The sequence below is a fragment of the Apodemus sylvaticus genome, chromosome 3, assembly GCF_947179515.1.
Source record: "Apodemus sylvaticus chromosome 3, mApoSyl1.1, whole genome shotgun sequence".
Taxonomy (NCBI): domain Eukaryota; kingdom Metazoa; phylum Chordata; class Mammalia; order Rodentia; family Muridae; genus Apodemus; species Apodemus sylvaticus.
In genome coordinates, this window is record NC_067474.1 from 162,247,760 (window position 1) to 162,263,308 (window position 15,549).

The following is a 15,549-nucleotide window of genomic DNA, read 5'->3' on the forward strand; positions in this document are numbered from 1 at the left end:
TATAGATTATCTATGGAAGAACAGTAATTCATAACTTCAGACACATCTCCATGAAACTTTTATAAAACATTTGTCCTTCAATATTTTCCTTTCCTTATCTGTATCAGAAAGTGTCTTCTATTCTTAAGGGCTTTTTGTTAACAATGGAAAGCAATTTTGTCCAGGCACAAATAAGTAGTTTTCCATTTCAGGGTCTGTTAACCTTCAAGGATGTGGCTCTGGACGTCTCACTGGAGGAATGGGAATGTCTCAGTTTTACTCAGCGGGCATTGTACATCCATATGTGATGCTGGAGAATTACAACAATCTATTGTTTGTGGGTATGTCTATACTTGTTGAAGTCCTGAATCATTATTTGAATTTTCTTACATTCTGTTTATCTAAACTCTCTGAAATATTAAGCAATACCTCTTATATTGCTTTAATTGAAACTTTCTTAGTTGAAAAAATATTCAGAATAAGGAATTATATTTCTATACACATAATAATAATTTTAGCACTTAATTTTACTATTATATTAACTTCTTTATTTATGATCTTTCAGCCTTAATATTGGTTTTATTATCAAAACACTTGTATCCAATTAAGCAAACCTCTATAAACCACAAAACGTAGTACTTCCAGTTCGGTAGAAAGAGAAAAATGTAAACAGTAAGCACCTCTTTTCAACAGAGACAAAGCCCACATGAGGTTTTAATATTAAACATTCCAATTGGTGTAATGTCAAATCTCTGGGTTGTTTTAATTTCCATTTCCTTGTTCACTAAGTACTTTCAAGATTTCTTTATGTGCTTTTCACCCATTTGATATTCCTTTGTTTTGAATTCTCTATTTAGTCCTATATCCCATTTTCTGATTGGGCTGTTTTCTTTCTTGATAGTTACCTTCTTAGATTCTTTTTTTCATTTTGGGTATTACCCTCTGTTGGACATGGTATTTTTTGCCCAACCTTTGGTTCCTGGTTTGTCATTTTGGCTTACAAAAGCTGTCCAGTTTCATGAGGTAGCATTTATAGATTCTTGATCTTAGAGCCTGAACCATTGGTATTCTGTTTAGTACTTTTCCCCCTGTTCCAGAGAGTTTGAGGCTCTTTCCAAATTTATCTCTTATTATATTCAGTGTATCTGGTTTTATGTTAAAATCCTTGATCCACTTGGACTTGAGCTTTGTGCATGGTGATAGATATGTACCGATCTTCCTTTTTCTACATACAGAGTGCCAGTTAGACCAGCACCCTTTATTGAAGATGCTTCCTTTTTTCTCTTGTACATTTTTGGCCTCTTTGTCAAACATCAAGTATCCATAAGCATGACATTTTATTTCTGGATCTTTGCTTCTTATCCATTTATCAACCAGTCTGTCTCTGTACCAATAGCATGTTGTTTTAATCACCATTGCTGTGTAGTGTAGCTTGAGGTCTAGGATGGTGATTTCACATGTTTTAGCTACTCTGGATTTTATTACTTTTAAAATGAATTTGAGAATTTTTTTTCTGTATCTTTGAAGAATTTTGTTGGGATTTTGATGTTAATTTCATTAAATCTGTAGATTGCTTTTGGTAGGATGGCCATTTTTACTCTCTTCTACCACTTCATGGGCATGCTAGATCTCTCTATTTTCTGAGGTCTTATTCAATATATTTCTTGAGAGACTTGAAGTTTTTGTCAAACAGATATTTTACTTGTTTGGTTAGAGGTTACCCCACAATTTTTTTTTTTATATCATTTGTGACTACTTTGAAAGGTGTTGTTTCTCAAATTCCTTTCTCATCCCATTTATCCTTCTTATAAAGGAAGACTACTGATTTATTTGAGTTAATTTTATATCTAGGTAACTTTTAAATGTTGATTATCATCTATAAAAGAAGTCTCCTAGAGTTTTTGGTATAGTTCACGTATACTGTAATATCATGTGGTATCTATCTAGAAAACCATCCATTTCATCTATCTGATCATTTTTTTAATTTCTTCCAGTGTGTTGTTATGTGCCTCTTTTCATTTCTGATTTTCTCTGTTTAGATACTTTCTCTGTGCCCTTCATTTGTTTGGGTAGGAGTTTATCTATCTTAGTGATTTTTGAAAACAGAACAAAACATAATTTGATTTTCTTGATTTTCTTTTGTACAGTTCTTTTTGTTTCTATTTGGTTCATTTCAGCTCTGAGTGTGAATATTTTGCTGTCATCTATTCCTCTTGGGTATGTTTGCTTCTTTTTATTCTAGAGTTCTGAGATGTGCTGTTGAGTTGCTAATGTAGGATCCCTCCAATTGTTTTGCCAGGGCACTCAATGTTCCATTAGTTAGGGTATGGAGTGTCTTCATTTTCATTGAATTCCAGGAAATCTTTAATTTCTTTTGTTATTTCTTCCCTGACTAATTTATCATTGAGTAGAGAGTTATTCAGTTTTCAAGGTTATGTGAGTTTTCTGTTGTTTGTGTTGTTATTAAAGACCTGCCTTGGTCTGAAGCAAGGGCTCAGTGCATAAGAGCACCAACTGCTCTTCTGAAAGTCTTGAGTAGAAAACCCAACAACCACTTGGTGTCTCACAGCCATCCATTATGAGATCTGGAGCACTCTTCTGGTATGTGTGAAAACATCTACTGTGTACTTACATATATTAAATAAATATTTTTAAAAAAGAAGAACCTTACTCTGTGGTGAGCTGATAGAATTCATGGGATTATTTCAATCTTCTTGTATCAGTTGAGTCTTGTTTATGTGATCAGTTTTGAAGAAGGTACCATGAGGTGGTGAGAAGGAGGTATATATTATTTTAGGGTGAAATGTTCTGTAGATTTTCTGCTAAATCAATTTCTTTTGTAATTATTATGAACCAAAATTAATAGTGAATCTATTAATTTCACTGTGTCTCTGTTTAGATTTTGTTTTCTTGACCTGTCCATTAGTGAAAATTGGATGTTGATGTCTTCCCCTATTATTGTGTGGTGTTCAATGTGTAAAATTTTTTTATTAATGTGAGTGCCCTTGTATTTGAGGCATAGGTGTTCTGAAGTGAGACTTTTGTTGGGATTTTTCCTTTGATAAATATGAAGTATCTGTCCTCATCTTGCTTGAAAACTTTTGGTTGAAAGTCTTTTTTATTGAATATTAGGATGGCAACTCTGCTTGCTTTTTGGGAGCATTTGCTTGGAAGACATTTTCCCCATTTTACTTTGAGGCAATGTCTGTCTTTTTTATTAAGGTGTGCTTTTTGTATAAAGGAAAATTCTGGATCCTGTTTGTATACCTAGTCTGTTACCTTATGTCTTTTTATAGGGTAATTGGGTTCATTTATATGTTGATTCCTGTCATGTTTCCTTTTGTAGGTAGCTTTGTGTTCTTGTGGCTCTCTTCTTTTGACTTTCTTGTGATATGATTAATATCTTGTTTTTTCTGTGGTATAATTACCTTCCTTTTGTTGCAATTTTCCTTCCAGAATACTCTGTAAGGCTGCATTGATTTATAGATATTGTTTGAATTTCATTTAGTTTTGGAATTGAGCTGGGAATTCTCTGTCTGTTCTATTCCTATTATTCTTAGATTTTGTCTTCTTATTGTGTCTTGGTTTTCCTTCATATTTTGGGTTATAAAATATTTAGGTTTTGAGTTTTCTTTGACTGTTTTGGCCAATCTCATCTAAGGTATGTTTTACACCTGAGATTCTCTGTTCTATCTTTTGTATTATGTTAGTTGTGTTTATGTCTGTAATTCATGAACTCTTCCCTAGTTTTTCCATTTCAAGGTCTGCCTCCATTTGTTTCTTCTTTATTGTTTCTACATCCACTTTCAGGTCTTGGATTGCTGTTCTATTCCTTCACATATTTGATTGTGCTTTCCTATATTTCTTTAATGGTTTTATTTGTTTCCTTTTAAATGTCTTCTACTTATTTACCCACATTTTCCTGTATTGTTTCATTTAGTTATATCCTCATTAAAGGATTCTATTATCTTCATGAGGTAATAAGGTCAGCTTCCTTATTTTAAGGTATGTTATACCAGGGCTTGCTGTGGTGGGTGAAGTAGGCTCTGATGATGCCAAAGTGTATTGCCTTCCATTGCATATGCTTTTCCACACACCTGTCACCATCTGGTTATCCCTGGTGCTAGGTGGTCTGAGTGTCTCTCTCTTGCCTTCCTCTTTTGTCCCTGAGTTTTTGCCACTCTTCTGGTAGTCCTTTTGCCCTGGCTATAGGAAACCTATATGGGGCAGACAAGGTGGTGATATGTTGCCCTCCTGGCAGCATATTTCCTGGGAGGCCTCCAAACTATTGGATGTTCAGAGGAGCTGTCAAGGTGTTAAAATTTTTGTTGCTCTTTTCCTGGGATGTCTTCAGACTTTGGGAATCTTTTGCCCTACATGATCCAGAGCAATTGCCCTGTGTGCAGTGGATTTCCTGGATTCCTTGAGACTGGGATGTTTTCCAAGGTTCAGACAATGTGGTGTTCTGCTCAGGCAGAAGTTGCAGGCTACAGGGGAGTGTAATTTGGAAATTTTGGGGGTAGATATGTCCAGAGAGCACCTGGCCCCTTGGGATTCCCAGTGTGTTTAACTCCTAGAGAAGTTTCCTTACAAGTTGTCCTGCATGTATCAAACCTCCCAGCAGCTTCAAGACAACTGTGTCCACAGACAAGTTGGTGATTTACTCATTTATGTTTTTTTTTAAACAATGCTTAAGTTTTTATATAGATATAGAGGTACCCCCCCCCCCAAGAATTTTGGCCTTACCTATTTATTTACACTTTGACATGTGGTCTCTGTGTTTATGACTGATACAACAGGATCTTTATCCTATAAATTTGCTTAATGAAACATGCATATATGAAGGATTCATTTTACATCATTATTTTCTACCTGTCTAAGCTACACAGTGTCACCATGAATCAAATTGTAATAAGAAAATTAGACGTACATTTTTCAGAGATCTACTTTATGAAAGTTCTGTACTGATCAAACACTTATTTGTCCTAGCTTCTGCAAAATGCAGTATTTTAAAAGAAGATTTAGCAGGGTATTGTCATTTTCTGTCAGTTGATGTAGATCATTATTGAGTGTTTTCTGAGGATCCATGTAATCAGTATGAGAAAAGAAAAACCTGTTTGAGAGCATGAATGCTTGAGAAGGTCTAGTTAACATGAAATGTCAACAGACATCTATTATTGAATCTCTTTTACCTCAGTATACTAATCCCTGCCATCTCTTTGTCCTTTTTCAGAAAATCATCTCTTACGTGGAAAACAGGGGAAGGTCTTAAATCAAGACACAGAATGCATTGTTCACAGCCATGTGGATGTACAAGAGAAGTCTTATAAATGTAATAAGCTTAGCAAAATGATTAATGAATCCAACCAAAGCACACCTTTTAAAACTAACCACAGAGATGATTCACTTCAATTCCAAAACCTGAAAAGACATAAAACTGGAAAAAGCAGAGAAGTTTCCAAATATAAAGACTATGTAAAGTGTTTAAATGAATGCCCTTTCATTAATCTAAATAAAGGAATGCACATAGGGAAGAAAGAAAAGAATGCAAAACTTCATAAGACTTTTGTGTCTAAACATAATCAGAAGCTGAAACAAAACAATAGTGGTAAGAAGCTTTACAAATGTAGTGAATGTGAAAAATGCTTTACCCACAAAGGCCATTTTAGTCTTCATCAGAGAATTCATACAGAAGAGAAACCACACAAATATAGTGAGTGTGACAAATGCTTTATTGACAAACCTCATCTGAGAATTAATCAGAGAACTAATACTGGAGACAAACTTTACAAATGCACTGAATGTGAAATATGCCTTAACTACAAATCCAGGCTTCATTTAAACCAGAGAATTCATAGAGAACCAATATCGTACAAATGCAGTGAATGTTACAAATGCTTTACCCAAAAATTCCATCTTCAAAGTCATCAGCGAATTCATACAGGAGAGAAACCTTACAAATGCAGTGAATGTGACCAATGCTTTCAGTACAAAGAGAGTATGCTATATCATCAGCGAATTCATACAGGAGAGAACCCTTACAAATGCAGTGAATGTGACCAATGCTTTAAGTACAAAGATAGTATGCGATATCATCAGCGAATTCATACAGGAGAGAAACCTTACAAATGCAGTGAATGTGACAAATGCTTTACCAGAAAATGTTATCTTCAAATTCATCAGCGAATTCATACAGGAGAGAAACCTTACAAATGCAGTGAATGTGACAAATGCTTTACTGACAAACGCAGTCTTAGAATTCATCATAGAACTCATACAGGAGAGAAACCTTACAAATGCACTGAATGTGACAAATGCTTTAAGTACAAAAATGGTTTGCGATGTCATCAGCGAATTCATACAGGAGAGAAACCTTACAAATGCAGTGAATGTGACAAATGCTTTAACCAAAAATGCCATCTTCAAATCTTAATTAATGTGAACTATTTTTGTGGGAAAATAAACTCTGAGAATGTGACTATAGGAAACTTTTACTTGTTTACCTTCAAATATTATAAAACCAAGTAGGGAAACCAGAAGAATATAATGTTTTTGGACACTTTCCTTGCCAACTGAAATAAATGATTCAAAAGGAAACCTTATTAAGGTATGTAATACACCATTCAAACTGTTTAATAATACTGACATAATCCTTTATATTTAATTCACCAAAAGAAATTCAGACAAATTAAACTAACAAAGGAGGACTTGATACACTGAGCCACTAAAATAGGATGTGTTTATCCTATGTAGATGCCTACAGGGTTTGGCAATGATGGTGCATGCCTTTAATTCCATCACTTTGGGGACAGGCTGGCAGATTTCTGAGTTTCTGGGAAGCCTGGTCTATACACAGAAACCTTGTGTCAAAACAAAACATGAACAAACAAAAAAACAAAGAAGAGATGCCTACAGATTTTCTTGGAGTATCCAGTATTCATAATCTGTCAAATGCTGGTTTCAAGTTTCAGGATAACATCTGATTATGAGTCCCGTGTGCTCTGGTCTACAAGTTCTTCCTCATTGTCCCCTAAGTATATCCAAAAAAATTCATTGATTAAGCCAGTTTGACTTTTTTTTTTTTTTAATTCTCAGTTTTCACTTGGGATACTTTGATGAATATATGCCGTTGTCTCACCAGGAAATGTCTCTCATGAAACATATGAGATAGCATTAAAATTTTCTGCGCACTTGTAACATGAACTTAATACTAGAGATTTTCAATGTGTGGATTACAACTCCTTTCTAGGGTGAAATGACTTTGTCACAGGGGTTGATTAAGAGCCAATGAAAACATATTTCCAAAGGACTGAGAAATCAATCATTTCACTCTTGGTGAGTTTGCCCACATGAAAATAATTTGTATTGTATGTTAGTTTTATAAACTAGCAAACACTAGGAAATGTTTAGGAAATTTGAAAACTCTGATGTGGAAATAATGATTTGTGCTAACTAAAATAGTAAGATTTTGCTCCATGGACCAAGCTTGCTGCCAGAGTACTACTAGGTTAATGTAATAAGCCTTGAAACAGACAAAATGGAGAGAATGTTAGAACCTCAACAGTTAGTCTTCTCTCTTTCATGAATTCATAGAAATATGAAAGAAAAGTCTACCAAACAATAAATAAAAACATAACTTTGTCATTTTCAGGGATAAACATCCGTATTGTGCTATGTAACTGCATGTCTCAAAACTCTTTAATAGCATTTGATTGATGTAAATTCCAATAAAAATCAGATCATTGGCTCATACTACAGATCATTATGGTTGCATGTCTTGTGCGTTAAGACTTCAATGCAAGAAATCTATTGGATTTCCTTATTTTTCTTAAGCCATTCCAGAATGCTAATATTTTACACATCACACAATTTACATGCTGAAATATTACTCAACAACTTATCAATGTATTGTCTTCTGTCACGGACCAACCCAGCCGGGTATAGGGGTCTCTGGGGTGAGTTTTCTTGAAGTGGGTAAGGATTTGGTGGTGACAAACAAAAACACAGAGGCAGTTTGAATCTGAGTGAGATTTGTAGTTCTCAAGCAAGGGATTTTATACATTAAACCAAACATGACACAACTCTTAGAAACCATATCTACTAAAACAATTGTGATTACCAACAAGAATCACTTGGCACAGTAAAGCACAGAATCATCTAAGCATTATAACTCTGAAACTATGTATTCAGAACAGAACAGGTAACGTCATCATCAAAAATATAACTATTTTCTTTGAGTTTGTTTATGTAGTGGATAGCACTGATGGATTTCCTTATATTGAACCATCCCTGCATCCCTGGGATGAAGCCTACTTGATCATGGTGGATGATCGTTTTGATGTGTTCTTGGATTCGGTTGGCAAGAATTTTATTAAGTATTTTTGCATCAATATTCATAAGGGAAATTGGCCTGAAGTTCTCTTTCTTTGTTGGATCTTAGTGTGGTTTTGGTATCAGCATCACTGTGGCTTCATAGAACTTGTTGGGTAGAGTTCCTTCTGTTTTTATTTTGTGGAATAGTTTGAAGAGTATTGGTGTTAGGTCTTCTATGAAGGTCTGATAGAATTCTGCACTGAGGCCATCTGGTCCCGTGCTTTATTAATTAGCCCAGAAGCTCTGAATACCCAAGGCACAAATTGCATAACAAATGACTCCCAGTAAGAAGTATGGAGAGGGTCCTGATCCTGGAAAGGACTGATCTAGCATTGGAGAGGACTATAAGGACAGAGAAAAAGGAGGGAGGTGATTGGAGAATGGACGGAGAGAAGAAGGTTTATGGGACGTATGGGGAGGGGGGATCTGGGAAAGGGGAAATCATTTGGAATGTAAACAAAGAATATAGAAAGTAAAAATATTTTTAAAAAAAAAGAAGAAAAAAGAAAAAGCCTTTAAAAAATAAAAAATAACTATTTTAAAATATATATATTCAATAGGGCGATCATCTGAGGCTAGTGGCGTATTCCCAAGAACAGGTTAATACATTTTTATGGTCATTGCTTTTAACTACTGAACTAATTTTGTAGCCCGTATGATTAATTACTGCTTAACTTGTATTATCTGATTTTTTTTATAAATCTTTAAAGCATAAATTTAAATTATTTTAATTTTTTTTAATTAAGGCTTCTTTACCATATATCAAAACCCACTTCTAATGACACACATATAGCCATATGAAATTTTATTGTTGGGAAGGTTTTTATCTATCATAATAATTTTGTAAATGATTTTAAAAGTAAAGACTTGGTTTCGCTGGAGTCGAGGTCATTTTAGTGATGTTTCTCAAGGGGTGGTTTCACATCCATTATTCTTGCTTAAGATCATTGTCTGGGCTACTAGGAACCTATAGGTAAAGAAAGGAATGGAAGTAAACAAACCAGAAAATTTGCCATGAGAACTACGGTTCAATTGTTTTCCCTGGCTGAGAGTTCCTCAACCAGTTTCAGGATACCTCCTTTCGAAGTCTAATGCCTTAGTCTGTAGAACTTGTCACACAGATTCTACTAGGGTTGTTGTGACAGTCTTCATCTTAAATTCCATGTGTGAATTCATTCATATAAATATCATGAACCTATGATATAGTTTATCAATAGTAGATAAACATGCTCACACATAGTTTAGAAATAATAAACATCCTGGAAAAACATTTGTAAGTACTGATAAAAGACAAAAGTCTTAACTTCGAGAGAAAGCATTAAAATAGAATATTTATACAAATTTCCCGAAGGCTCAGAGAATTAGGATCTTAGAAATTGTAACTGAGGCCAGAAGTGCCCTTCCCGGGTTGAGGCAGTTGATGGCGATTTGAGGGTCTCCAACAGCTTCTCAGGTTGAACTCCAAAATCCTCCTGTGGCACTGTCTGTGGAGTTTGAGGGGTTTGCTGGTGTGAAATGACTGAGTACAAACTGGTGGTAGTTGGAGCAGGTGGTGTTGGGAAAAGTGCTCTGATTATCCAGCTAAACCAGAACCATTCTGTGAATCAATATGATCCCACCATAGAGGACTCTTAGTGAAAACAAGTGGTGATTGACAGTGAGATCATCTGTATGCTGGACACAGCTGGAAAAGAGGCCTACAGCAACATAAGCTACCAATGCATGAGGACAGGCAAAGGGTTCCTCTGTGTACTTACCACCAATAATAGCAAATCATTTGCAGATATTAACCTCTACAGAGATCAAATTAAGTGCATTAAAAACTCTGATGATGTCCCCATGGTGCTGGTAGAGAACAGGTGTGACTTGCCAAAAAGGACAATTGACACAAAGCAAGCCCACAAGCTGGCCAAAAGTTATGGAATTCCATTCATTGAAACCTCAGCCAAGATCCAATAGGGTGTGGAAGATGCCTTTTATCCGCTTATAAAGGAGATACGCCAGAATAAAAGGGTCTGAAAATGTAACAACATCTCGGCCTCACCCACAGCTCACAGGTGTCTCCAGTCCTGGGAGAGAAACACATTAAATTTCATCCTTATAGTGCTAACAGGAGGCATCAGGCAAAAGTCTATAAGCAGGAGTAATAAGCAGGGAGCAAATATGGATGAACTGTTTTCTATTATGTTACTGACTCGTTCAAGTTTTGAAACCATGACCTAGTCCATTAGCACCATGGTTTATTCAACTGAGATAATTATTCAAGCCCCTATAGGATGCTCAAACTGCTCTAGACTGAGAGAAGAGGGGTGATGAGAAGGGAACTGAAGGCCCCTCCCTGTTAATTGTTAACCTGCCTGTTAATTGTTAATAACTATATTTAATGTTTGAAAAATCATTCATCTCAGCTATAAAGTAATAACATGTGAATTTTTACAGTATCTGACTACTAATAAATGGAGGACTTCCTGGTATGAAGCAATTTATTATAATGGAAGCTCATTGATGATTAAATTATCAGTAAGCTAGAAGAAATTACAAATATTGATAGGTGGTGCCTACCAAATAAAGATTAGCTAGAGTTAAATTAAATTACTCATAATTGTTTCATTTCTATCTTTCTCCTTGTAGAATCCCAAACAGGGAAACTATCTTCATGAACATACACAAAGCATCTGCCATCCGTAGATACACCTTTCCATCAAAGACTGATGGCTCACAGCCACTTTCCTATACATTAGTTCTTGAAACATCTGTTCCAATTACAAACTGTAATAGAATCCTACAGAGCACTTCTAGGAACAAGGCACTTTGATGTGAATGTTGGATTCAATAGCAAGCACCTGAAAGTATTCATGTGCACATTTATGAATACAGAGCAGATACCAGTTTATAGAACATAGCTAATCACACTACAAATCAATCAGAAACATTAGTTATATTCTTGGAAAGAGAGTAATTTATGATATTTTCCCCTAACTAACAAGGCTAAGTTCAACAGTTGGGGGCAGGGGGAAGCCACCAGCAGTTGTTACCTTAGAGCTTAAGAAACTGTTGTCAACAGAATTGCATGTCTACAGTTTGGTTCTCTGCATCAATGTAAACTGCTTTTCAGAGGACAAAGCCAGCTCACAGGTGTGTTTGTTTCTAGGGGAAACCCAGGGTAGAGAACCACTGGGGAGAAACAGGTCCATTTTTCTGGTCAGACAGCTAAACAAGGAGGTAGTTATTGTGAGAGGTCTCAGGTTAGATGGCTGTGCTCAGTCACCAAGTCAGGGAAGCAGGAGCTTCACTGAGATGCAGAGAGCAGCGGGAATACATCTCCTCCAGGGATGTCAGAACCAGGTCATCAGTGCAGCTTGAAAGTGTCTCTTTTCTGATGACAGAATGCTCAAAGGGTCTTACTATATCACTATACAGGGCAGTCCATAAAATCTTGACTGCCATTGTCACTGCTATTGAGCTTTTTCATTCTGGCTACATGTAAACTGAAGCCACGGTCCATATCTCCATTTTTCCCCTCGATAGATTAGTGGTAAGTATTTAAAACATGTCTATAAGGTAGTGTGCCAACTAACCAACGCTGATGTGTTTGTTCAAATAAAGAGGTATCCTTTTCTACTTGAGAAAGAATGTAAAATGTCATTAGTTGTTGTCATGTACAGGCTTGGAATTTGTGGCAATACCCTGATATTTCATTAGTGGGTTTTGTTTGTCATGTGATACTTAAGATATAACTCAGCTCAGTAATTCTAATGAAAACATAAGTTGAAAACCTTGATTTACAAAAGAAGTGTAACATGTTATATTGAGCACATCCATACATGATATAATTTCCCCCTTGCATAAAATATTAAATAAAATGGTATAACTTGTGCGAGAATACAGAGTGATAACCTTAAGTTGTTTTCAGTATTTGTGTTTGTGGTAACATGACATGTTTAGTAGAATCTTTAGTACACCAGGGCCCTGCTTTAAATTGATTATGTCTAATTTCTCCAATTTCAATTGGAGTGTCAGGGATGTTGAAAGCTCACCTACCAGGCAAGTGAAAGTTAGGTGTCTGGAATAGACCTTTACAATCTGGAAACTGCAACCAAGTGGGAAGTTTCTGGAGAGTCCAGTTACACAAGTTCATTGGATCTAGGACCCACCACGTGATGACTTATTATTGTAATAATGAGATAATTATTTCACATGTACAGAGATTTCATGTGCTATGGTAAAATTTCAAATTGTAGACAATAAAAACAAAACTCAGCTTCTACCCCTAGCACAATATTATTGTCTTCATTCTATAACCAGTTACGCACATAATTCTTGTCTATAGTACAGCAAGCATATGGTGCTGGTGGACAGAATAGATCCAGGTAGATTCACTGTTGGAGTTATGTGGAAGAGAACACATGAAGAATTTGAAAAGTGAAAGTCATTTGCTTAGTGAAAATCTCTGTATAACATTTGAAGAGCAAGGAATCAGAGGTTCTCTAGATTTGGAACATACAGTATTTGTGGAAGAGCATTGTGAGGTCCATACAGTCTGCCATACTAAAGGAGCCTCAAGGCCTTTCCTAGAGTAACTTCCAGTTCATTTTTTTGTAACCCAGCAGAACTAAGACAGTACCATGCGGGGAAAGGTAACTTCTCTTCAGCTGCAAGACACCTTGTGGGACAGTATGAAGATGGGAAACATGTGTCATAGGTGGTAAAAGTCCTTACTTTATTGAAACTGGTATTCTGAAGGGACAACCCAGAAAAGGAACTGAGAACCCGAAGGAAGGAGACATCAGAAACCTATCCTTTTACTGAAGATTCTGGAAACACCATGCGGTATAATGGGGGGGGGGGGTGCACTGCCTTTATCTCACAACCGTAAAAATATTCCCTTGATCTTCGTTTCCTACACATTTAGGCAAAAAATGTATCAGTCTCCCCAGTAGTGGGTGGAACTGCATTGAAGAAGCCATGGAAACTACCAGAGAGCCAAATAACCCTATTTAAAAATGGGGTACAGAGCTAAACAACTAATTTTCACTTGAGGAATATCGAATGGCTGAGAAGCACCTAAATAAATATTCAACATCCTTAGTCATCAGGGAAATACAAATCAAAACATCCCTGAGATTTTACCTTACACAAGTCAGAATGGCTAAGATCAAAAATTCAGGAGAAAGTGTGTGCTTGTACCATCTTACAGCCCCACCAGCAGTGGAGGAGTGTTCCTCTTTCTCCACATCCTCACCAACACCTGCTGTCTCCTGAGTTTTTGACCTTAGCCATTCTGACTGGTGTAAGGTGAAATCTCAGGGGTTTTTGATCTGCATTTCCCTAATGACTAATGGTGTTGAGCACTTCTTAAGGTGCCTCTCGGCCATCCGAAATTCTTCAGGTGAAAATTCTTTCTTTAGATCTGTACCCCAATTTTTAATAGGGTTATTTGGTTCCCTGGAGTCTAACTTCTTGAGTTCTTTGTATATATTGGATATTAGCCCTCTATCAGATGTAGGGTTGGTGAATATCCTGTCCCAATTTGATGGCTGCTGTTTTGTCCTTTTAACAGTGTCCTTTGCCTTACAGAGTATTTATCTTAATTGAAAATTTGAATTCCTCCCTTAAGGTCTGTGTCCATACTTCATAGTTGTCCTTTTGTTCCTACTCCTTATACTTGAGTTCCTGTATTCTCTGTTCAAGGTTCTGCCTCCACATTTAAAATTTTTCTTTGTATTATAACTGTGATATTCCTCTGTCCATTTTATTTTGATTGATTAATTTTAAAAGGTTATTCTGAAAGCCTTGCTTCCAATCCTCTTTATATTCTCTCTGCTGATCAGTATGATCTGTGAACTATTGTACCTTTTGGTCTAGCATCTTTTCCAGCTCCTGAGTCAGCCTTCAATGCACAGGCGTGAGCTGCCATTTTGACTATGGGATGCCAGAGAGTTCTAGCAGGCAAAGTCAGCTAAGAGTCATAGCCCGAGGCTAACATAGTGGGGGGGGTCTAAGCCGGACAGGCCTTGGACTGACCCAGGCCCTGGGCTGCTTAGTGGGCCATCTGTATGCCAACCCAGCAAGGAGGCTGTTAGCCTAGCAGACTCTCCTGGCACTTTCAGGGAGCGTGTGTACACTCCGCCATCCTGGCCACCTGAGAGAACCAATTAACTGTCATATCCGAGGGGAACTTTGCTCGGGCCTTAGCCTACCAGGCTTTTGCCTAGACTCAGGGCCTCAGCAGATAGGCTAGCCTTGTGTGCACCAACCCGGTTGGGAGATCAGCTGCCCAGCAGAGTGACCAGCACTCAGAAAAGGTCCCGCATCATCCACCACCAGCACTCCCTAAAGGAGCAAACGGGCACTGCCTGGTTCACACAGACAATCTGGGGCAAGGCACACTAGGGCTCCAAGGGCACCCAAGAGGAGGACAGCACATCAGCAATCTGTAACAGGGGAAATCCATCCATCCAGTGTTACAGAAATAGCCCTATAGCCTCATAAGAGGCACAAACATCAGCCAGAGACAAAACCAACTAATGCCAGAGATAACAAGATGGCAAAGGACAAATGCAGGAATGCTACTAACAGAAATCTAGGCAATATGGCAGCGTCTGAACCAAACTGTCCAACATCAGCAAGTCCTGGTTACACAAACACACCAGAAAAACAAGATTTGGATTTAAAATCACTGTGCATGATGCTGCTAGAAGAACACAAAAGGGACATAAATGAATCTTTTAAAGAAATACTGGGGAACATGAATAAGCTAGAAACCAATATAATGGAAACACAAAACTCACTTAAAGAAATTCAGGAGAATAAAGCTCAAGAGATAGAAGCCAATAAAGAAGGAACACACACACACGCAAACTTAAAGAAATGCAGGAGAAAGTGAGTCAAACAGCAGAAGTCATGAAAGAGGAAATATAAAAATCTCTTAAAGAATTACAGGAAAACACAAGCAAGTGAAGGAGCTAAGCAAAACCATCCAGGATCTAAAATCAAAAGTAGAAACAACTAAGAAATCACAAAGGGAGACAACTTTGGAGATAGAAAACCTTGAAAAGAAACCAGGGGCCATAGATGCAAATATCAACAATCGAATACAAGAAATGGAAGAAAGAATCTCAGATGTCGAAGATACCATAGAAACCATTGACTCAACAGTCAAAGAAAATGCAAAAAGATTGTATCCCAGAACATCCA

At 36.9% G+C, this 15,549-nt stretch overlaps 2 protein-coding genes across 2 annotated transcripts in view; both read left to right on the plus strand.

Moving 5' to 3' along the window:
• The window catches only part of LOC127681639 (zinc finger protein 664-like), a 61,364-nt gene extending 53,633 nt beyond the window's left edge, over positions 1–7,731 (plus strand). Inside the window, exons 2-3 of the mRNA XM_052178117.1 lie at positions 192–320; positions 5,213–7,731. Coding sequence (XP_052034077.1) covers positions 239–320; positions 5,213–6,507 — 1,377 coding nt within the window. The 5' untranslated portion in view covers positions 192–238 and the 3' untranslated portion in view covers positions 6,508–7,731. The remainder of the gene's footprint in view (positions 1–191; positions 321–5,212) is intronic.
• A 70-nt stretch (positions 7,732–7,801) lies between these two features.
• LOC127681645 (GTPase NRas-like) lies at positions 7,802–12,619 on the plus strand. Its single transcript, XM_052178122.1, is given in 1 exon segment — positions 7,802–12,619. A coding segment is annotated over 1 exon segment (444 nt). The 5' UTR covers positions 7,802–9,867; the 3' UTR covers positions 10,312–12,619.
• Positions 12,620–15,549: the final 2,930 nt, after the last annotated feature.